The sequence below is a fragment of the Centroberyx affinis genome, unplaced genomic scaffold (assembly GCF_046629955.1).
Source record: "Centroberyx affinis isolate AG114_WGS23_722 - 3 ecotype Tasmania unplaced genomic scaffold, CSIRO-AGI_Caff_v1 ptg002996l_1, whole genome shotgun sequence".
In the NCBI taxonomy this organism is placed as follows: Eukaryota; Metazoa; Chordata; class Actinopteri; order Beryciformes; family Berycidae; genus Centroberyx; species Centroberyx affinis.
In genome coordinates this window covers 78,844-103,611 of record NW_027281099.1, presented here as the reverse complement: position 1 = coordinate 103,611, position 24,768 = coordinate 78,844, and the positions used below count along the sequence as shown (strand labels likewise).

General features: G+C 40.9%; 1 protein-coding gene across 1 annotated transcript in view; it reads left to right on the top strand.

The window, feature by feature from the left end:
* The window catches only part of LOC139659014 (seizure protein 6 homolog), a 111,825-nt gene extending 87,619 nt beyond the window's left edge, over window positions 1-24,206 (top strand). The window contains exons 5-16 of the mRNA XM_071537214.1: window positions 6,160-6,345; window positions 7,401-7,569; window positions 8,141-8,307; window positions 8,822-9,016; window positions 10,467-10,605; window positions 19,536-19,732; window positions 21,134-21,328; window positions 22,146-22,337; window positions 23,259-23,453; window positions 23,690-23,728; window positions 23,849-23,957; window positions 24,047-24,206. Of these exons, the coding sequence (XP_071393315.1) occupies window positions 6,160-6,345; window positions 7,401-7,569; window positions 8,141-8,307; window positions 8,822-9,016; window positions 10,467-10,605; window positions 19,536-19,732; window positions 21,134-21,328; window positions 22,146-22,337; window positions 23,259-23,453; window positions 23,690-23,728; window positions 23,849-23,957; window positions 24,047-24,206 (1,943 nt within the window). The remainder of the gene's footprint in view (window positions 1-6,159; window positions 6,346-7,400; window positions 7,570-8,140; window positions 8,308-8,821; window positions 9,017-10,466; window positions 10,606-19,535; window positions 19,733-21,133; window positions 21,329-22,145; window positions 22,338-23,258; window positions 23,454-23,689; window positions 23,729-23,848; window positions 23,958-24,046) is intronic.
* Window positions 24,207-24,768: the final 562 nt, after the last annotated feature.

Below are 24,768 nucleotides of genomic sequence, written 5' to 3'. Positions count from 1 at the left end.
CACTGTTTGTGTGTGTAGAGTGGGGGTTGGAAGACGGGTATCACTTTCTTCATTTCTTCATCTCAATCCACTACATTTAAGAATATATATACACACACACACACACACACACACACACACACACACACACACACACACATATATATACACGGACAGCAGCACGTAGAACAGAGAATACCAATCTCTCAGCTGTCCATTCAACAATAACATCCATTACTTTCAGCAGACACAAATGTTAGCACCAAAAGGAATACACTCAATGTTTGGAGATATGTAGTTGATCAGCTTCTTGTTGTGTGATGAGGATTGGTTGCAGTTTCAACTCAGTCCAGTATTGAGTGTAGTGTGCTATCTTTAGCAACTATCCACTAAACATGTACAATGTGAATAAATGCTAGAAACAAATTAGTGAAACTGCTAATCGTCTTGTCACACAATGGTAGGTTTAACAAATAATTTGTGTGCCAAAAAGTTAATTCCTTTAATCCATTTTGGCAAATAGCATTGTTTTAAAAACTTTATTCTCTGACCCTTTAACAGAGTGGTTGAGAAATGTAGCGTCTAATTAAAAAAAGGAACATTATTTGCATTAATGAGCATTGTTACTGCATGATTCAATTTAATATGACACAAGCAGATTTTCATGGCTAACCTGAGGCTAACCTTTTTTTGGATGGAAACTGCTATTGCCAAGATAAGCATTATTTGAAATTAAATTGAAATGATTGAAATTTTGACCTAATAAATTGGCACACGTGTGTTTGAAGTGTTACCTAAATCCCATCAGGCAGAGAGTATTGGAAACTATAAGTGAGGATGGGAAATACTGAAATACACAGATATCAATAAGCCCACGAATTTGAATGCAAATGGTTATTAATTCATTTGATGATGGTACGTTAGAGATGGTGTGTTTAGAGAATATCCACCATAGGCTAAGTAATGGTAGCCTTGACATATAGACAGTACAAGGTGTTTCCAAGGAGACAAATTCACCTGCTGATGATTGTCCATCACTGGTCAATGGTCATGCATTCAGCTGTTTTGAATGTACTGCTATGAAAGCAGCCCTGGACAGATTACTGGTGACTTGTGGAAGACTGTGATTGTTATTGTATCCAAGCCCCATGACCTGGCTCTGCACCAAGCCACTGCATTTTAAAGAAAGATCAATAGTGTTGTCTCTGGGAAAGTGATTCAGTTGTAGAAAGCCAGACCGCAGTTCTGCCATCATATGCCCTATTGATATTTATGTGGTTGAGTTAAAAACTCAATTTTAATGGTCATTTACTCAATAAAGGCGATTAAAGAGAAATAACTTGGGACTACAGACGGCATCTCATCAATGCTACTCAGGACTTGTAGCATGTAGTGGATCGCTGCCAGTGGTGGAGGTCTTCCTGCCACCTTGTCACTACAGCTGATTAGTTACTGCCAGTCAATAATGCCTGTAGAACATCGTTGCCATCGGCAATACCATTGATTTCTGGTCTATATTTCACAAAATCACTTGAAATAATAATTCCAGCTCGGCCATAAGGGCCAAGAGGTCACATATTATGGGACAATCTATTTATCAATTGAATAAAAAGGAGATGTGGCTGTTAAAAGACATCTGTGACATTACATGGATTTAATTGGTTGTTTCACATGATGGTTAGCTTGCAATCACTGGCTTCTTCAGCTTGTCCATTGTGCCTTAATCAACAACATTTGTCCAATATTGGCTGAGCGACATTCTCCATTTGACTAAGAAGAAGCCAGGCAAATTAAAAATGTGAAAGCAACAGAATAGGACACATTAATAACAGGAGCATAACAGTGGATTTTATTTCAGGAACAGTTTTATTCCTATTTATTTTAGGAAAAAAAAAACATTTCTGTAGAAACTTTTGAGAGGGCTGAACAAAACCGATTGAATAAATTCCTTGTGATAAGGGGCTATATAAATAAACAAACTTGAACTTACAGATTCATTATACATTATATTACACTACAATACATATAATGCAGAAAGACAAGGCACAGACAAAAAGGAGCATAACAAATATATATTCAAAAGGAGGAATTAAAAATCAATTGTTATTGCACATGTAAATAAGGACAAGGAAAAACATAAAAGTTCGAGAGAAGCATTGAAAAAAATGTAAGATTGTAAATCAATGTAAATTTGTTAAATAAAAAAAATATTAAATTAATAGCCTGTAGTTCATTAGATATTTTGTTATATTTGTTTTGAGCAGGGGAGAGCAGCTGCCCTAAGTGGAGGAGTTCAGGTATCTCAGGGTTTTATTCAGGACTGAGGGTAAGAAGGAAACTGATCACCTGTTAGGGGCTTTGGCTGCAGTAATGCAGGTGTTGTATTGTGGGGAAGAGAGAGCGAGGCCACAAAGTAAAACTCTTGATTTACCGGTCAAGATTTGAGAAGTGACCGAAAGACTGAGATCGTGGATACAAGCCTCACTCTGTGTGATAGGGTGAGGAAGGACCTCGGTGTCCAGGACCTCAGTAGATGTAGTACAAGGTTTATAAATTATTTAAAATTTAATTAAAATAAATGTAATTTTAAACAATTTTATATTTTAGTTTTTGAAATAATTTATCCCCTAAACTATACAGTATATCACAATAATCATAACCATACAATGAATCAGTTCTCTGTAAATTTAAGTCAGAAAATGTACACAATTGATAGATGTCCACTGTTACAACTTACAATTGTATTGTATTGTCACCCATCCTGTCAAAATCACATTGTATTAAAAGATTCTTGACAATACTCAGCACTAGTAGTGGGCAATTTACTGTAACTGACAGATATTTTTGACATTTTTGGGGGATTTTACCACCCTAAAACCAGTGTTCCTGCAAAAGCAGAAATTTCATCTGAAATGCCAGTCCATCTGGTAGCGAAAACGCAGGTTTACCTGAGTATCACCAGTGTGACTGTTCCCTCTCCTCTACAGGGGAACAATAACTAAAGACATAAGCTCTACATCTGTTGCCTGCGGCTTTACCATCAGCTAATCTTCCTGGCTGCCTGCACTGTGGATCCATTATTTGTAATAGCAAAACAATCAGACTTTATGGCCCAGTACCACATCTAACGGAATGGAGGCAGCACGTAATTTAATACTTCAGGAATTGGCTCGACATTTTTTTTGCCTCTGGCTCCCCTACTGCATGCTCAATAGGGATGTAAATGCTGCTATGATAATGGCAATAACTAGGTTCATTGGAGCTAGTGATAAACTATGAATTGAATGGATGACCCAGGGGCGGGTGTACCTGGTCCCTGTGGCTCACTGATTTACTGCCAGAGAAAATGCCTGTTTCATTATGGTGGAAACCAGTGGCTTGTGTAAAAGAAAAACCTAAGTCAGTAGATTAAAACATACTGGATGGCGGCTGTTTCATAAGCCTTCAGGGGTATTTGGCTGTATTCCCTTGAGTTGAAGTTCAAAGATTGATGGAATGACATTTTTGAATATCCAATTTGCCTTCAAGGCCCCTGCTAAAAACACCACTGATGTGTCATTTTTCATCTACAAACCATTGCTGGAATGAAAGCACTTCTAATCCAACCTGCTGCTTAGTGTCTAATCAATTCTTTTAACTCATGCTACTTGGACTATTATGGTGCCCTGTTTCTCAGAGCATCTGCCAAATGCCTAAACAGTTTTATTTTGTAGACAACTGTGCTGCCCATGTACTTACGCACATCTCCTGCGCTGTTTCACCTCTACTTGCTCAGCTTCTGTTCATGCAAATACTTCAAAACTATGGTTCTATCTGTGTGACCTGAACTTTCCTTTCCTACATGCACCCGTTGCTCTGCCAGCTCCAAACTCAAAACAGTGAGAGACAAGTTGTAAATCACTGCTATCAAATTCCTTGAACATGTATAACATTTCTAAAATTGCTGATGGGAGGTTGGTTCTGCCAATTCTGCCTAGTTGATGCATGCAAGTAGAAGTGCTTTTTCCAGTACTTAGTGATAGTTCTCTAATGTGACTTTCACTAAAATGTGTTGGATGTAAGCAAAGATAGTAGCTGTAGAAGGTTTACTGTAATGATGGTGGAACCCTTCAACTGTACAACTAAAGCATTCATCAAATTAACATAAGCATGTTTAGGTGTTTACATGACCCATGTCTTACACAGTATTTTCATAATTGCATAATTGCTTTAAGATTGCAGTTTTGTTGTGTATGCAAGCAGTCCTCCGACGTGCCCTTTTCTTTGTCGTCTTCTCCATCTACCAGCTCCTAGTGATTTAGGGTTTGCATACAGTCCATTAAGCTGAAACATAATGAAGCAACTTGCAAAATTTTGAGTAAAGAAGCTGCAACTCTCAAAAGGTTCCTATAATTTTGCAGCCCTACAATAACAGTGTTTTTGCAATATTTTTACATAGCAGATCCAATTATGCTGCTTGTTCTATTGTTCGCACACTTTCAGAAGTTTAAAAGTTTTAGTCTGATCATCAAAGTGCCCACACTAATGAGGGAGAACCGTGTGGTTATTAGACAGGAGAAGAAGGTTGTTTAATAGCTTCCATTACAGACTTGGTTAGCCCAATCCATTATCCATGTGAACTCCATCCCATCGTACACCATTTGTTTAAAAACAGGGACAGGACAACAATGCAAAGCAAGTCCAAGAACATTGATCTTACTGTGCTGGAATCACGGCTCTTTGACAAGCGCTACAGAGGCAATTCCTCTTCCAACTATCACATTACAGGCCTGCTATGATGTTCAACTGATCAGCAACTTTTCCATTTGTCAAAGTCTTTGCAGTAGTTACACCGGACCACACAGAGTTATTAATTACTGTAGTATTGCAATCCTGTCTCTCTACATTTGCAGATGTACTTTTAAACTGCAATTAATTAAAAGAGCCGGAGCTGAGTGTTTATAAACAAAGTAGGAGGCTGGTGACAAAACATCCCCGCTTGATTCAGCTACGCCACTGTGTGTGTGTGTGTGTGTGTATGAGTGTGAGTGTGTGAGAGAGAGAGAGAGAGAGAGAGAGAGAGAGAGAGAGAGAGAATTATAACATTGCAAACCTCGTACCTTTTGAATCCTTCGGACAAATAATGATATGTATTTCTTTGTTTTTTTGCTTGTTTTCTTGGTTTGGAGAGAAGAGGTAATGAGACGGTCAACAATGCAACACAACAAAACAGCAAGGGTTATACATATTAGCATCGCAGGACACAGGGGATTATTTTGTGGAGCCAGTTAACACCGCTGGGTGTTTGTTTTGGCCAGAATTGGATCTTTGTGTCCAGGATTGGATTTTGCCAGGTCAAATGATATGCTGAGGTTTGAAACACTGTGCATCTAAAAGCTCCATTTTTCTCAGTGTCAAAACTTGCTATAACCATGTTTTCAGTTGATACAATGACAAAACAACTTGACCTTTTTCATACCAAAAACATTATGACACCTTCCTCAGACTTAGAGTTTGTGAGAGGATACTCAAAATCTAGTCAAAAATTAATGTCAAACCAAGTGGGTCTCATGGCAAAGTTATTCATCAGGAGAAATAGACGCAATATAGGTTTCAGGTCTCAGTCAAACAGGGGAAAAGGAATTTGAGACCTTTATAGCACCCTCTATTGGTCCACTATAGTGTGACTCGATCTTTCATGCAAGTATTTATACTTTCATCACAGAGCTGATGTTTAAACCCAACATGATAAAAAAAAATCTGTTCATGTAAGTGGAACCTATATGTGAAGATGAAACCTTTTGCAGCATCAAAGTACTGTCAATTCTTTAACCAGTCACCCCTTAGACCACAGGAACAATGCTGTGTTTCATATTTTTAGTCACATTAAGACAACTGGAATCAACAACAATACATACAGTATGCTAAGTGAGAATTATTTTCCCCCATATTTAGATCCAGTCATAGGTGGCGCATGTGAGCCCCATTCATTCAACAATAGGGGGCTGGGCTTTATGTGGCGATATTCAAATCATGCATTCCAGTTTCAAGTAATTTTGGGCCGAAGAGCTGCCTAGAGAACCACATGAAAAAAAAGGAATTATACTGAAATTGGATAATTATTTTGTTAATTAAACTAGCTCTCTTCCCTCTTTTCCTCCCCCTGTGTTCCCTTCTCTTGATCTTTTTCTTTCTCACTAGCCTTTGTCCTGAGTTGTGCTTTCCCCAAAGAGCCTGCTGGTGGAGAAGTGTCTGTGACTCACCTCCATGCTGGTGGAGAAGCCTACTTCCACTGTTTCACTGGCTACAAGTTGCAAGGCCCCAAAATGCTCACCTGCCGCAACGCTACCACGCCTTACTGGAGTGGAAAGGAGCCCAGATGTGTGGGTAAGGCGTGCGGGTTCCCTGACAAACACATGTTAGCGCATCAACACTGGAAGCTGTGTATTCTCAAGTCAGGGTAATGAAGTGGCCTCCTTCAGGGAGCACAGAGCACTACTGAACCACAGCAACAACAGAACAGCTCAAAAATTAATTAGACCTAGCATAAATTGACTCTCTCTTATTGGTCTCCTTGTGCCTCAAGGTTAATTGGGATTTATTGTATGTTCGCTGCAGCATCAAGTACCTGTTTGTTTGGAATTCATTTCTTCTTTGTACTCATTTAGATTCAAGCAGAAACACTGGCTGAAGGGCGGACTTGTAAAAACAAACTTTTTTATGCAATTGGATCAAATATATTAATACCTTTATTCCAAGAATCTTTGTGAAATTATATCATGATACTGCATTATTATTCAAAATCAGCCAGAAAGTTTTTGCTGTTTTTGTATTAAATGATGCACAATATAATAGCCACTTATATAAATTGCTATATTGTCAGCATGTTCCCTTCAGCTTCCCTTTAAACATACAGGTGGTTTGAGAGAGCTTTCACTACGTCGTCTCGTCCTCTGAGTTGATTAGTTACACTCCAAGGCCAAATGAGTGTGTTTGCATGTGATTAGCAGCACAGGGAGCTATTCTTCGGAGACAGGGCAAGGCCAACAAGGCCATTGGACATGGCTGCCTTAATTAGAACTGGGCTGCATGACTATCCTTCTCCTGCTGGTGAAGGCTCATCTGCCAGTTCCAACCTTTCTCCCTGCCTGCCTGCAGCTGCTTTGCCCTGATAGTGTTAACTCTGCTGCTGTGCTGTTCCCCTTACAAGTCCATCACACAGAGTCACACACACTTAGAACCGGTGAGCCACCTACTGTAGCCCAGCTCCAGTCCATTGGATATTGATGCAATCTGTGCTCAGGCAGGGACAGAGAGTTGTCTCTAAAACCCCGACCATAATCAGTGTCATTTCTTTTCCTGTTGAGTCTCAACCCCCAACCCAACTCGCTTCTCTGTGTCTTCTCCCTCTCCCCTCTCTCTCCCTCTCTCTGTTTATCTAGCGTCCTGTGGAGGAATGATAAAAAATGCCACCTATGGCCGCATTGTCTCTCCCGGTTTCCCTGGAAACTACAGCAACAATCTGACCTGCCACTGGGTCCTGGAGGCTCCTGAGGGCCACCGGCTCCACATTCACTTTGAGAAGGTGGCTCTGGCAGAAGACGATGACAGGTAGAGAATGCACACCGCAAAAATCAAGCAGGCATCGAGAGCAAGACCAGTGTGAGAGTGTGAAAGTATGAGAATTTGTGTGTGTGTGTGTGTGTGTGTGTGTTTTGAGCTGATAGATGGCACCAAACCTTAAACTCAATTTCACTGAATAACAACGTGGGTGAGGATAGACCATTAAATCTCTCAATGGTACTGAATGACCAAAATCTTTAGGGTTTGACCGATGAATCTGAAAGGGCCTTTTATCATTTTAAGCCATTAACAGTATTCCATCATGCAAATTAATTGAAAGGACTACAGAGGCTACTCAGAGGTAGGGAGAAGCGATTTCATTACATTTCCCTTCCATAACTACCGATCCTCGTCGCTATGGTCACAAATGGCCACAAACGGCCATTTAACAAAGTCATCACCTCAGTACCGAGCGGCTGAGAATGTTATCACAAGGTTATTACAGCCTCCGATGGAACAGTGAGCAGCTTTCAGAAAGCTTGTAACTTCCTTTTTATGATTCTCTTAAGGCTCGCTTAGGTCTCTTTGATCCCATCTCCCTTCTCTGTGTGTGTTTCAGGCTGCTGATTAAGAATGGGAACAACATCGACTCTCCTCCTGTGTACGACTCCTATGAGGTGGAGTACTTGCCCAATGAGGGTGTGCTCAGCACTGGACGTTACCTGTTTGTAGAGTTTACCACAGACGGCACAATCACCTCCACTGGTGCAGCCATCAGATACGAAGGCAGGTTGATCATGCAGTTTCACATTGTGCAACCTATTTGTATGAGTCTTGATCATCAAATACACTGCAAAAAAAAAGTCATTTAGTCTCATATTTAACATTCAGATCTTATTTTTCTTAAACTAAGAGAAAAAATTCTGCCAATGAGGTGAGATAACTCCATTTGTTTCCAATGCAGTTTCACTTGTGTCAGAAATGTTCTAGTTTTAAAATGTGTTTGTTTAAATATCTTGAAACAAGTAATAAGGCAGATCACTGCACTTCTATCAAGAAAATGACACTTGACTCTACAAAATTCTTGAAACAAGCTGATTTATATTGGAAACAAGTGGAATTACATAACCGCACAGGCAGATTTTTTCACTTATTTTAAGAAAATTACGATTTTAGGACTCAATAATAGACTAAATGACTTGTTAAGATGAAGATTTGTTGCGGTGTAGAATGATTTCGCTGATATACGCTGATGTATCCAGTCACTTGTGTTTGATGTCTTGCATTTTTGTGTCCCAAGCTTTTGCAAAAGGAATGTGCTATGAGCCCTTTGTGAAGTACGGCAACTTCAGCAGCAGCGACTCCACCTACAGTGTGGGATCAGTGGTTGAATTCTCCTGCGACCCGGGCTACACTCTGGAGCAAGGCTCTGTCGTGATCGAGTGTGTGGATGTACAGAACCCACAGTGGAACGAGACTGAGCCGGCCTGCAGGGGTGAGTCAACAGATTTCATCCGCTCGAGTAATTCTGGGACATTAAATCTTTTCAAAAATGTATTTCCACTAGAGAAGAGCATACAACTAGACACGGCTGACCAGGAGGACTTTCATTGTCTGCTTGATCACTGTAAGACTCAGTGAAGCTTTTTTAGTTCAAATAATAAGGACCACTGGCAGCTAACGATATCTTCCTAAGCTGCTTTCCTTTGATCCTTGATAACTTTCCACTTAAAATTGTAATAATGACGTTCTTTCGTCTGTGTGCTTGCAGGGCAGATTTTAGTAGTGCCGAAGATTAAAGGCATACAATAGTTGGCCTGGGAGGAACACTGCCCCACCACAAAGACTATGCACCATACTATATAGAGCTTTACCCCTAAGCCCTCTCCCCCTCTCTCTCTCTCTCCCTCTCTCTCTGTCTCTCTCTCCTCTCTTCCCACACACTGCACAGTGACCTTACTCCTATTCTTTGTTGCCTGCATGGTCATTCTACCACAAAGTCAAATTGAAAAGCTTTCCAGGAAAGCTAGATATAAGAAAATTTCATTTCTGCTCGTCTGGGTCATGGTCACCAAGCTATTAGTGGTAGTATGCGACTTTGCACGGTTCATGTCAGGGAGCCTGTGCAATTGATTTTCATTGTGTTTTAAGTGCTAACACTGAACTTCCACCTTATGAAGTCACACAGTATTCCATGTATAGACATACACTCACCGAGCGCTTTATTAGGAACACCTTACTAATACTGAGTAGGTATCAGCTTTCAGCTCAGTGTCAACCGGCTACCAAAGTGACATCCGCCTCAAGGTACGCTGTGTTGCATTGTGAGATGCTTTTCTGCTCACCACAGTTGTAAAGAGGTTATCTGAGTTACTGTAGCCTTTCTGTCAGCTCCAACCAGTCTGGCCATTCTCCTCTGACCTCTCTCATCAACAAGGCGTTTCCGTCCGCAGAACTGCCGCTCACTGGATGTTTTTTGATTTTTGCACCATTCTGTGTAAACTCTAGAGACTCTTGCGTGTGAAAATCCCAGGAGTTCAGCAGTTTCAGAAATACTCAAAGCAGCCCGTCTGGCACCAACAACCATGCCATGGTCAAAGTCACTGAGATCACATTTTTTCCCCATTCTGATTCTTGATGTGAACATTAACTGAAGCTGCTGACCTGTATCTGCATGATCTTATGCATTGCACTGCTGCCACGTGATTGGCTGAATGGATAATTGCATGAATAAGCAGGTGTACAGGTGTTCCTAATAAATTGCTCGGTGAGTGTATATTTTCAATGTATTTCCTTATGTTACCTGCACATCCGAATTTGCACGCTTTTTGCACGTTATTTACATGTTCGTTTTATGCGATTTCCAAAATGCACTGTGTCTTGAAATCAGCTACACTGCATATATTTGTCTCTCAGTGTTCACCTGGAGCGTCTGTGTGTTACAGCTGTGTGCAGCGGGGAGATCACAGACTCTGCTGGCGTAGTGCTGTCTCCTAATTGGCCCGAGGCCTATGACAAAGGGCAGGACTGCATCTGGGGCATCCACGTGGAAGAGGACAAGCGGATCATGCTAGACATCCAAGTGTAAGAGACGGCGCTCAGGTGTAAGGCTAGTACTCACACAGGGAGGTCAGGGTGGAGGCCTGGGTCACCTCAAGATGCTTAAAACTGTCTCTCCTGCGCATGGAGATAGACACAATCATGCTCTCTCTCTCTCTCTCTCTCTCTCGCTTTCTCGTTCTTTCTTTCTCTCTCGCTCACATAGACACACCACAACATGCACAAGGGGGAGTGTTTCAGTGGTTGCAGTCACTAATTAGATTTTTTTTCATCCACTACATTAAGAATTCTGTGTTGCTTCCAGCTCACTCTCTGACCAGATTAGCCAGTAAGCCTCTATGCTCCCCCTTCCCTGGTGTGTGTCTCAGAGTTGGCTTTGAAATGAATATGCTCTGGCAGTGAACTACTCCGAGCCACTTATCCAGCCTTCTCAACAGTAATTCAACATACACACACAAACACACACACAAACACACACACACACACACATACAGCAGTGAAAACACACTCATCCACACCCGAATACAGGTGCGCTCGCTGTTTCTCCTTCTTTCACCCATCACTCACACACGAATGGTCACCACAGATGTTCCACGATTACTTCTGACCTTTTGTTCATCTTCTGCTTTCTTGTCAGATCAGTCCATACCAGTTATTGCTCTTAAGCTATCTGGAAATGATCACAGGCTGGAAGGCTTGTTGCTTTCATGTTACTCTGCACTTTCAAACCAAACATCTGGATCTGTATATTTGTTTGTTTATTTTACATATCCATTTACAGTAATATATCCATTTGATACGTTCAAGTGATTCCCACAATATGCAGTGCTTTTTCCATACGCATGCATTCTATACAGGGCACAATACAGTGTAAGTGGTTTGTGTTTTTGCATAAAGCTGTTGCACAGAAGAGGGTTCAGAGAGGTTAAAATTAAACCAGCGGCAATACTGCTTGAGGTTGTAGGAAATCAGAGGTACTGACAAAAAAAAACTGAGACTATTGTTAGCTATTAAATGGTCATTTATGCATTCATTTACATTCCTAATCAAGATCTTCCCATTTTTATGTTAAATCCATCACTGCAAAAGATTGCAATACCTCCATATGAACTTCTGAACAAATTATTGATATGTCATACTGCAAATATAACATGAGGTCTGGATGCTGCTCAGAATGGTCCATGGTGGTACAACAGGCTACACCTAGTCTTTAGTCTTGTACATGTCTTATTAAGTACACTTAAAGGGGCATTTCACAAAAAAAAAAATAAAGTGATTTATTATGTGCATAATCTCACATAACTCACTTTCAATTTTGAGGATAATATCCAGAAATCATGTAACCTGACATCAGTAAACTGCACACTCCTTGGACCTATTTGTTTTTCTTCTTAGTGGCTGGTGAGGGTGGAGGTGGTGAAGAAAATGTTTTTGCAGCAGGTTCAGTCATCGCTGGGGAGTTCAGCGTTGTCTCTGCAGAGAACTTGCTGCTGTTCAGGAACCACTTTTGTATTTCGCTGTTGAGTTTCAATTCTTCACTTCCCATGCGCTAAGATTTCCTGCTGGTCACCATACCCAACACCAGAAACTAATTTGAGCAAATAGGACAAATCTACAGGGGTTTCAGTTAGGGGGGGAATGGGGACGCTCTTCACTGTTGCAGTCTCACTTTGTGATTTAGGTTGATAAGATAGGTGTATTTTTGCATAAAAATAGTGCTGTTTTACTACTTTTAACTTATTGAAATGAGTTTGATTTAGTTTTATGTCAGCTGATGGACAATTATTCCATATAGTGTTAAATTCACCTCAGAGAGATGATAAAACATGTAAAATACTTTGGCTTAAGTGTTCACAGAGGGGTATTGTTGGGAAAATGTGGTCTTCAGGTTAGCAAGTTGTATAACAAAGAGAGCAAACAAGTAAATAATGTCTGTATTGAAAATTCCTTTTTAATCTATTAGAAGTTGCTGAAGTTAAGTCTAATATCTAGATTAACCAAGAATAAAAGATAACTACAAGTTCCAGCGATTTCCTCTGAGCTCAGGAGCCTCTGCTATGAGATAGAGAGTGGGCAGAGGGTGTGATGGAAGGGTGGATGGCTTTCTCACCAGGTCAGTCTTATCTTGTATGCCTCTGCTGGCCACAATGCACCTAATTCCCCAAACTGTATCTGTCAGGCATACAGGCTCAGATATGAGTCAGCACTCAAATAACAGCCACAGATAAAAGGGAATAATAGCAAGAGAGGGTACCAATGGCTTCATGGCCTGGCTGCCTCCATGTACCTCAGCTTGAGATTAAGACTCAATGGTTAATGTCTGATGTGGAAAGTCAACCACTGCAGGTAAAAAAGATCAGAGAGAATGTTTTTCCTTTTTTTTGTTTTTCATGTAGGAATAAAGGAGATTAATTTATCATTCAGATATATTCTTTTTAAATTGTACAAGCCTTAAATTTATATTAATCCAAGCCACATGAGGCCACTCTCTGTAAATTAATGGTGTTGTGGCCAGCTCTGGTTTATCTCAAGGTTGGTCATGCATGGCCTTCATGGCAGCAGAAACCCACAGCTTGTCTGATCCCTGCAGACCCTACAATTACACTCAGTCTTCTCCACTCATCTTGAGAATAGAATCCCTATAGGCTCTGCTGTATGTATTTTGTGTGTGTGTGTGTGTGTGTGTGTGTGTGTGTGTGTGTGTGTGTGCGTGCGCACGTTCACTCATGTGTGCATGTTTGTTGTATGCATATGTGTTGAAGTGACAAAGGCTCTTGTGGGTGAGAGCTGTCTCATTATAAGGGTGGCCACACACTTTTCTACATTAATGAGAATGTTTTCTGTATTATCATTCATCACTGTGCCTGTGGTGGCAATTACAGAGGAGCACTGTGCATAATGAGGACTGATTAATTAATTTAGGCCAAACAGGAGGGCTGGCTCTTTGCTAATTAGCATGGAGCATGGCTCGAGCATGAGCAGCAGACAACAGGTTACAGCTGATATTCCCACCTGCAGACACAACACTGCACACGGCAGCAATTCAAATGTTGATCTTAGCATCTACAGTACATTGCAGAGCTCCAGAGATGTTTTCTAATTAAATGCCGTGATGAACTCTTTTACTGTGTTGGCAGTGTTTGTCAGTTTTCTGAGTAGGATCAGGGAGTTTGTTCCTAGGACACCCTGGGTCCATAGAGTCCTCTTGTGGGGACTCTGAGCATTACATGTTAACTGTAAGTCTTGACTACTTGAGAAAGAGAACTGAAGTGTCTGGGAAATAAATTGCTACATTATTTTACTTGAATAGAGAATATTTTCACATTAAGCAGGAACATTTCTAAAATCAAGTATGCAGAGAAGATGCCTGAAGATACCAGACCTCAGACCTGATACCTGACCTACCAGATTTCAGACGTTGAAACCTTGAAACAATCCTCATTCTGTAAGTGTTGCTGGAGTCTTTAGATTTACCTTGTCAAGTCAGTGAAGGAGACAAAAGGCTCATAGTCTGCTGCAGAATACAGCTGTCACCCCCTCGTCTGCATCATTGAGCCGGTGCCCTTGGTGTGCAGAGGAATTTGGCAGGATTCTATAAAGGTCAATTCTCAAACACACCCTCGAACTGAGCACAGGCCCATAGCCATGGCATTTAAAGCTAATACTTAAATATTTAATCTAAGAAGGAGAAATCGGAACAAGTGTATGAGAAGCTAATTTCTTTAATTTGTTGTGAAATATGGTTCATTTCATCCTGACTGAAAAGAGAGCCAGACAGCCTGTAGCAGCAGAATGCAGAGCATGGGCTGGCGTGTGGGGCTGGCGTGTGAGGCTGGACTATGGCCTGGAGGCGCAGTTTGTTTAGCATCCTTGTACACCACCACCAGGGTTTTGAATTCAATAACAGCAGCCACAGGCAGCCAGTGGAGGGAGAGGAGGAGGTTGGAGGGGAAATTTTGTTGAAGTTGAAGACCAGGTAGAATGCAGAATTCTGGATGAGTTACAGCAGCTCCCAGCCAAGAGGGAGGTTTACTGAGTCTCTGGTGAGGAAGAGTTTGATTTGCTGATGTTGTAGAACAAAAATCTGAAGACTTTGCTTTGGTTGTGGCTGCAGTGTTACATGACAGCCTTGCATGGCAGTTATCTAGTCTGGGTGGGAGTCACTGTGGTTTTGTCAGCAACGATAAAGGTGTTGCAGATGTCAGGAAAGAAGAGCATCTCAGTCTTGTTATAGTTGAGCTTGAGGTGGTAGGCAGATATCAAATAGAGATGTGCACCTTAACCTCAGTGTTAGAGGAAGGAAAAGTTGAGTTGAGTGCTATATGAATAGCAATGATATAAGTTGTGGGATGACACAATCAAGAGATTTTGTGTAAAGAGAGAAGAAGAAGAAGAAGAGGCCCAAGACGGAGCCCTGGGGAACCCCAGTGGAGAAGGTGAAGACAAAGCTTCCCTCCATGACAAATCTTTTCAAACAGGTAGGAGGCAAACCTGTGAGAGCAGACCCAGAGATCCCCACTTGACAGTGTCAAAGGCAGCAGACAGATCTAGGAGCATGAAGATGAGACAAAAAGAGGCACAGTCTCAATCGAATGAGCTGCCTTGAAAGCAGACTGGTCCAACAGACTGGGGTGGCTTTCCCAAAGCATGTTGTAGTGCTAAGTATATCTTGAAGTCATTCTTCGAGATATTTGTTAATTTGTTAATTTCACTGGGCCTAATTTCGTAGGCCTAAATCTGATTTAAAATTGAGGTTTCTTCAATCGACTTGTTATGCTTTCAGCTTAGGAAATTGATGATTCCTTTATTTCAAGTAGTTCTTGAAAATTTGTTGTCACGATATCCTTTGAGAACATTTGGAGTAACTCTAGCTGCCTTGAAGGCAGATGGTACGCGGCTAGACATCAGTGAGGAGTTCATGATGGTGGTCAGGAAAGGAGATCAGCAGCGATGGCCTTGAGTTCTTCTAGGAAATCATCAAGTAGACCTGGGGGTTGATAAGGTACAGCAATGAGAAGGGGAGCAGGATGGGTTACAGTGAAAGCATAGAATATAAATGAAGAAATAGTGTGAAGTGTGAAATAAGAGGAAGAAGAAATCTCCATGTACTGTAGGAGAGATGAGCAAATCTGTGCCACCACCATGGCCCTAAGGAGAATGGCTGAAGCTATACAGTGTGTGTTGCTGTATTCTCTGTGGTGAGGGCAATGAAATGCAGAGACAGAAGGTAAGCATAAGGTAAGATTGCCGACTGACAGTTCCACAGCCCTCCCTCTCTGGTAGTCTGAGTGCAAGGAGACCTTTGGGAACAGATACAGTGAGATACAGTGTGATGATGAGGTGGAAAGCCTTGTTGACATGAACAACAGGAGGGAGAGAGAATTGGGATAGAGGTGAAGTATGAGATATGGAGACAGAAACAAGAACAAAAATACAAACCAATGGGCCGTGGTGTTGCTCGATGGACTTCACAGATGGACTCTCTTGTTTTATTGTGACAAAGCCGAGTAAGGTGAGGCTGCCACTCTATCACCACTGGTGTAGAGGATCTGAGATGCAGATACTACTACCAACGACAAACAATCCCTATCAGGTGTGATACAGCTCAATCGCTGATTGTGTATCAGGGTGGGTCTTATCATTAACAGAATATGTGTGAAATAAGGCTTTAAGCAGTTACACCAAAAGGCAGCTGGCCTACAGAAACCAAGCACTGTGTGTTTACATTACAGTTAAGAAAGAATATGAAGCAATTCTAAACACAATCAACCCCAGCACAAGTCAAAAAAGGTTAACCTGCCAATCCAGGTGACAGAACATCAGCTAATTCTCCTGACACACTGACATTATTACACTTCAACAAGTGTAATTTTCATAGGCACCGGGATACGCTTGGTGTGTTCTCTAAAGGACCAGACATGGAAACTGGCATTGTCAGTCTACTTTATTCATGTCAACCTGTCAATTTTCAATTGTCACTTCTACCCACAGTCATTGTTTGTTGTGTTACATTGCTTCAGGGTTTAGAGCGAATATGGAGGTTTAATTTGTCCCTATAGCTGTCCCACCAACCAGAGGGAGAGCATTGTCAGTCTTCACCTCGTTTTGCTCTCATTCATGCATCTGACATCTATTATTTGTGTTCTGCAGTTGGGGCTGGGAGATAGTTTTTGCCCAAATTTCTCCACCGGCACATTGTGCAAGAAGATTGTGGCATCTGCCAGTGGCTCTGACTGTGTTTTCCTCTTAGCTAACATCTTCTCGTGTGGGCTTAACAAGGGCTGCTTGAAGCCACAATCAGGGATTTTGACCATACAACTTATGGCTATAATTAGGTAGATTCTTGGTTAATGTTGCTTGTTTACAGAAAATACGATTTTGGCAACTTTCTTAACCTAACTCAAATACAGGTTTATTTTCATTGTAGTTTGCCACAGACGCACATTGCAAATATACTCAAACCATTTCAGGTTTAGCAATAAAGAAGCATTAGTGCATTTTTTTTGTTTTTTGTTCAATTTTCCAAAATGCAGCAGGCATATTATGTTCTTCTTTAATGATACAATAGGATGGTGAAGTAGAGTAGAGCAGATAGGAAGAACAGAAGAGTATGTTGTGGCAGGAGTGGTTACTAGTCCCACAGGGGTAAAAGTGGATCCAGATGTTGGAGCCTTAATGACTACACCTTCTCTATGCATATTAAAATCTCATACTTAGTGGCCACACACACAATGTTAGTCTTAAACTCAAGGTCTCTGTTAGTCAAATTGAGAATGAAATGTCTGTAATCGTACATCCTTTTTCCCCACGGCGCAGCCGAGGGCATCACGAGGCAAATTCAGGTAGGTCAGTCAGTCAGTCAGGTGACGCTTAGTGAGATAATGCGCTTTGTCAGATGGCCTCTAGAGGGCGTTTTTGACTGTGAGATGCAGTGTTTTCCATACAGAGGCACAAAATCAAAATTGCTCACTGTATAGAAATGGATCTAAAACGATCTCCAATGTGCCTGATGTCACATCACGTCATGTCTGTAATTTGTACAGACAGCAGATCAGCAGACTGAAGTCAATCCACAGAGTCTCCCGGTGTGAAAACAAAAGTGAAACTTAATATTCCACAGTTAGTAATGGGGATTTGTAGACAGTAACTTGTCCTCGCTGCCCGACAGACTTTAACGATAGGTGACTTTAACGTTACCTTGTGGTATTTAAGTAACATTAGTGGAATTAGGTAATTTAACTGTCGCAGTGCTTCAGAGCATAGAATTGAACACGCGCCGTGGGTCTGTACAGGATCTGTGCTTGTTGTTTTTTTTGGGCATTAGGCTACTACCCATTTGTTTACATTTTGACTATGAATTAATTTGACAAAAACTATCTATCTGCAAACATACTTGCAAACTTCACTATAATGGAACTTGTTTCCAATGCACATCCACTTGTTGCCGTTATTTCAACATAATGTCACAAAAGAACTGAAAAAATGTGAAATTGCATTGGAATCAAGCGAAATTATCTCACCCGGCAGAGTTTTTCAGGTAAATAAGACTCAACATTAGACTAGATGGACTACTGGAAAACTATAACTACTGGATATTTTTGCAGTGTGTAAGTCAAGACAAAGAGAGAAAATCACAAACAAAGAGAGACAAACACTTCAAATGCTGGAAATGATCTGAGAGCAGGGTGTGATCACAACTGCGGTTGAGAGAGAGGAATTGGAAATATGATTTTTCAGGCATCGCAATCTGCAATTGGCAATAATATGTGCGAAGGGAGAGAGAAGGGCTGGCAGAGGTGTTTCATAATAACCATTTAAAAATAGTCCTTGAGAATAATTGTGTGCACTTGATCATACATTTAGATGCAGAGTAAATATGCTGAGCAGCTGATGCAGGAGACAGGTGATTGATAGCTACAGGAGCATTGCTCCTACCTATGACATGTTGGAGAATGGCACTCCTTTTTTTATCACTTCTAAGTGTTCCCCAGCACAGCCTGTGAATATTAACACAAGACAATCATACAGAGATCTGCACCGCTATTTTGACACCTGCCTTAAGGCGCATAAAGAGCAACCAGAGTTTTCCCTGTTGATTATATCAGCAGGGAACTACAAGTTGCGTGGCTTATTATATTTTTCCCCATTCTCCCTCTCCCGTCTCTGAATAAATGTCAAGCTTTACTCTTGCTCTGTAAAGAGGGCAGGGACTCATGAATCTCCAAATGGAAAGGTTAATGCATTCTTAAGTTAATCAGTGACAGCAGGGATTCTATCAAACTGTGGATTTTTGTAGTGCACTGGCTTGAATTCAATTTTACATACATACTGTATAAGCATTACAATGGACATGGCAATATTTAGATATTTAGATTGTTTATTAGACATTTACTTACTTACAGTATCTATGGCCTTTTCTTCTTCCTGGTTGCCAGGGACTGTGGCCGGTTTTGTCGGTTTTTAAGTAATGCAAAGGTCAAGCTGTGGCAACTTGAGCAATCTCATGAATTTCCCTCTTCTCTCTCTTCTCTAATAGTGGACATCATTTCAGCTTCTCATTTACTCATGGAGTTGACATAGATTTCCTGTAGTGAGTATGAAAAATGAAGGAAGAGGGAATTTTTAGTTCCTTATTATACACTCATATTTGCAAATATACATTTTAGTACATATTCATGAGAGCAATGCAGGGGCGAAGAGAAATAAATCCTGAATTATTTAGTGTTTATTTCACATCAGATCCATCCAATATAAACAGAATTTAAATTTACCAAGTGCTGACGTTGCCTTGTGTGTTATCTCGCATCGACTAAAGAAAATACAGGTCACACAGCAAATACACACAACCGCAGACACGTAGCAGTCTGCATAGTGGCTGTACTCTACTGTTTATGATTTATATCATCAGTCCTGTGAGAAAATAGTCACCCATTATTTCCTCTTGTTCCTCCTAGTCTCCATGTGGGTAAGAATGACCTCCTGACCTTCTATGACGGCGATGACTTGACGGCCAACATCCTGGGTCAGTACAGCGGCACGAGGCCCCACTTCAAGCTCTACACTTCCATGGCTGATGTCACCATCCAGTTTCAGTCAGATCCTGCCACCAACATCTATGGCTACAACAATGGCTTTGTGGTCCACTTCTTTGGTGAGGCTCTGGTTTTGAGAACATGTTTTTTAGTTGTTGTTTTTTTTTTAGCTTTGATTAAGGTGTCTTTTTTATTAAATAACTACATTTTCCCTTTCAGTTAATCTCCCTTTAATGCTGTCAATTTACTGAATGAAAACTGGTTTGATGTTAATCAGAAGTTGGAATACAAACTCATGCCTGAACTTAAGGGGACAATACGCACTAAAACAGAATTGTCATATGCTATTCCTATGATCTTAGTAATTTCAGTCAACGCTTGTGAATGTGAATAACTACTGTATCTCCCAAAGCTTGAATCCATTAAGCCAATATTCAAATCTGTCATATCTATCATCAAGCACCACATTCTGGAGCTGCTCCATTGACAATTCATGAAAGGCTGTGGATTCAATGGAGTGGAGTGTTTGAGCTTTTAAAGTCAAATGTACTCGATGTTATTGCTGCTCTAAGAACCAGATAGTGCACCCATTCCCATAGTAAATCACTCTGGGTGCTGTCACTGGGTCCATGTTGGTCTTCTGTTTGTGGGGCAGCTTCAGGAAGTCTTGCTTGATAACATCACACATTAAAGTGTTGGCTGTCTTACTTCAAGCTTTGAGAGGGACATGCTCATGTTCATACTATAAATCATGACTCAACTGTGCAAGATCATGAGAATAATATACAATATATAACTCTATTTTAGGGTGGACTTTCTCTTTAAATGACAAAAACAATAAACCACTGCCAGAACTTAGTAAGAGAGGAAAAGATTAAGAAGTGAAGAATATAAAATATGACTCATGCATAGAAGCTAGCAGGCTCCCAGCATGTCTTTATCTGTTGCTCTCTCTCTCTCTCTCTCTCTCTCTCTCTCTCTCTCTCTCTCTCTCTCTCTCTCTCTCTCTCTCTCTCTCTCTCTCTCTCTCTCTCTGCCTTCTGAATTAGCCCAGGTGCACAGGATTAGACAGCAACAAACACAGAAACACAATAATAGGGTTCACATCAGCTGGATTTGCCCGGTGCTTTGTGTGCTCGGCCGTGTGTGCTGCAGTTAGGGAGGTGAAGATTGGCTGGTGCCAAACCACATGCTGCGTTCCTCCTAGCAAACTTCACAGGCATCTGTCCCTTCAAATTTACATTTTTCTCCCCAACCACTACTATTTCATACAATCTAGTTTATTCCCTGCACAGGATGCTGCTGTGTATTACTAGTAATTCCCTTGAGTAACTCCCTGTGTCCCTTTAGAGCCTGGGTCCAGCTGTATAAAGAAATGTAAATGTAAAGAACATTTACATTTAACCCCAATGACAAAGTCTTGTCATGTTTGTAATGCTTCATTCTTCATCCCCCATTCTCTCACTTTCCCTCCCACCAACACCATGTAACGCCATCCACTCCATGTCCAACGCTGACAGAGGTGCCCAGGAATGACACCTGCTCCGAGCTGCCAGAGATCACCAATGGCTGGAAGAGCACATCCCACCCTGACCTGATCCACGGCACGGTGATCACCTACCAGTGCTACCCTGGGTATGAGTTGGTAGGCTCAGAGATCCTCATGTGCCAGTGGGATCTCACTTGGAGTGGAGACGTGCCAAGATGTGAGGAAGGTGAGAGAGGACAGCACAGGATATTCAGTCATCTCTCCATTCGCTCACAAGGACAGCGAGCGAGGGTTGAACCAGACCGCTCATATATTCCCTAAATCTACCGGTTTACCTGTCATAGTGAGCAGAATAGACTATAATAGACTGCAGAATTAAACTCACATGGCTGATACCTAGCGTCTGCATAATATTTGTGCAGATTAAAGTCACTTTTAAACTTTGCTGGTCACAAATTTTCTGAATGACATTTTGTGTAATTGGCACTGAGCAGAGTGGTGTCAGGGTGTCATGATGCATCAGTATGCCAGATGTAAATAAAACCTGAGCGATCATCTAGTGGCAGGGAAATTTATGATGAATTTTGGGTAATGTATTCGATTACAGGCCACTAATTAAATGCAGTTTCTAGTAAGTAGAAGGTAACAAGAAGCAGTAGTTCACAATAACAACTGATAATACTGTTACTAATTACTAATCAATTACTTAGATTCTAGAAACTTACTAAACTTACTAAATTTACCAGATTACTTAGATTAATATGGGGAAAACTACACATAACTACAATCTAAAAAGACACTAAATATACAATTATAATCAAAGCTAACTGGTATGGAAATAGATTGATAATGTAGGCTAATACAAATTGTAGATCACTAATTTACCTGTTCATAACTTGTTAATTATATAGTATAGAAAAAACTTGTTACATAGAGTTTTTATTATTACTATTGCACTACTACTAATGCTACCAATAATATTATTTATAATCCTAAAAATCATAATATAATCATCATAATCATATGTGTTTTTGTTGGAGCAGTCATGACGTGTCAGGACCCAGGGAATGTGGAGCACAGTCGGAAGGTGATCACAGGCAGCCGCTTCACAGTCGGGTCCACAGTTCAGTACATCTGTAATAAAGGCTACATCCTGTCAGGCAGCGGCCTGCTCACCTGCTACAACCGAGACTCAGCCACCCCCAAGTGGAGCGACAGGTTGCCCAAGTGTGTCCGTAAGTCAGACAAGACACACACACACAACACACACATACACACACACACACACACACACACACACACACACACACACACACAATTTCCAATATATTGGGTGTTTCAAAAGTAGGAATGCATTTTTATATACATTATTGATACTCATTGTATTATACAATGTTTTTACTGCTTCCATACACCTATTATTTACAGAGTATTGAGTGTTGAATTAATTTATTAAAATTACTAAATAAGTTAAAAATGCCTGAACTTATACAGCTTCCTTTTCAATCATATTATTAAAACTTGTATACCTGCTTTTGAAACACCTGGTATAATGATTTAAACATCTATGTAATCACGTTTGTGTTACTGTTGTTTAATTTGTGACACAACGCAGCCAGGAGGACTTTTTTTTTTACATTATATGGAAGCACAAGATCAGATCTACAAAATCTTGCATTTGAATCTTGTTACACTGTCTTCAAAGTTTTCTGACCTTTTCAATGTAGTTCTGCAATAGCCACGCTTGTAGAATTTACACAGTCTATGCTGAATATTGGGTTAATACAGAAAAAAAATGTAATTAGATAAAATGATTAGAAAGTGTGATTTGCACAGCATTGTTGAAACATTTTTTAAATTGTTATCAAGATACATGTTTGTGCATTTTTGCCACATTCAGTCCCTGCTGTTGGAAATTGATAGGTTGATAGGTCCCACTCTTGACTGTGACTTGTTCTGCCAGGTGATGTGTTGTGTGGGTAGATTTTTATGTGCCTTCTTGTTTATATGTTGGATGGACAGGTTGTTTTTCTAGGTGTCCATGGGTGTTTGTGCACTTCCACGTGTTCATGAGTGTGTTTGAGCTGTTGAAAATCATACACAACAAGCATATTTCTATGATGTACTAAGACATCGTCCTACCTGTGTCCTCTCAGCTGAAAAGTACGAGCCATGCAGGAACCCCGGTGCTGCCTCCACCAGTGTGCAGAGCTCTGAAAAGGCCTTCTACCAGGCAGGAGAGACGCTGACCTTCTCCTGCCACTCAGGCTATGAGCTGCAGGGGGAGCCCACCATCCACTGTGTCCCGGGACACCCGTCACAGTGGAACAGCACGCCCCCTGCCTGCAGAGGTAAATCACACCTACGTAGTCCAACACAACATGGCAAATGTTTTATCTTACAATGTTCGGAACATTTGGTAAATACTATTTGACCCAGTTCTGCAGCTTATGACATGCTGTTGATTCTGTGGCAGTTTGTGAATGTATTGTCAGGACTGTATTTTGTACTTTACTGTAATGGAATATACAGTTCTAACACAACTCTTTGGCCGACTACTCACTAAAGTGCAATTACTCTTTTGCAGCATCCTCAACCCAATATGTGAACGAACGCAGGCTGGATGGTAAGTCATGTTTTGAGGCACTGCGGTATCATTGAAATCCTATTATGATTATTTCATTATTTCTTCAGTATTTCACAGAAAGAATACCTGCATTTTTTTTTTCTTTTTTCTTCATTTTAGTTGTTAATGAGGACTATGGCATCGAGGGAACCAATGTTGCCCTTGCAGTTTTGATTCCAGCTGCAGTCATCTTGGTGGTTGTCCTCGGGATTTACGTCTACTTTGCAAAGTAAGCAATAGGCTAAAACTTTATTCATTACCTTTGCAATTCAAATGAGCCTCCACATAATGTTCCCTGCTCCTCTTCTCTTTACTCAGATTCCAAGGGAAGGTTATCAGAATGCCATCGTCCTTGCCGCCGTATGACAACATGACAGAGGAGTCGGCTTTTGACAACCCAATATATGAGAGCGGAGTAAGTACAGATGTCATGAATCTGCAAGATGTGGATTCACAGAACACCAGTGTGCTGTCCTGATCCATTTCCATCCGGCTGTCCACCCGCCCGTCATCTCATGTTTCACCAGCAGAGGGCACCCTTCATCTCATCTCGCCTCACCACAGCAGTAAGCACAGAGCCATAAGTGGCCCTGGTTCAAAATGTTGCTCCTAACAAAATATTAAAAGAAAGGAGGAGAGGAGATGGATGCCTTGCACACCCGTCCCCCATCCCATCCTGAGGTCAGAAGTAATTTTGCATCTTGGATTTCCATACATCATTCACCTTTTTGTAAGAGTGACATGGCAGACTGTGCACCATTTACATCACTCACATTATGTGTTGTGTCACCTATGTCTTATTAATGCAATAATGATTTATGCTGCGATCACAACAGTTCTGTAAATGCACCTATGTTGGTATAATCTACTATGTGCATAATTTAGTTTCATCTCAGTGATATTGAGATGCAGCTGATTATCAACATCTGTGATGTTATTTTTGAGGAATTTCATTTTTGGGTGTTCCCATAGTGCTGAGCAAGCTACATGATGCTAAATGATCACAGCTGTTTCTGCACATTAGCCACAATGCAGCCTCG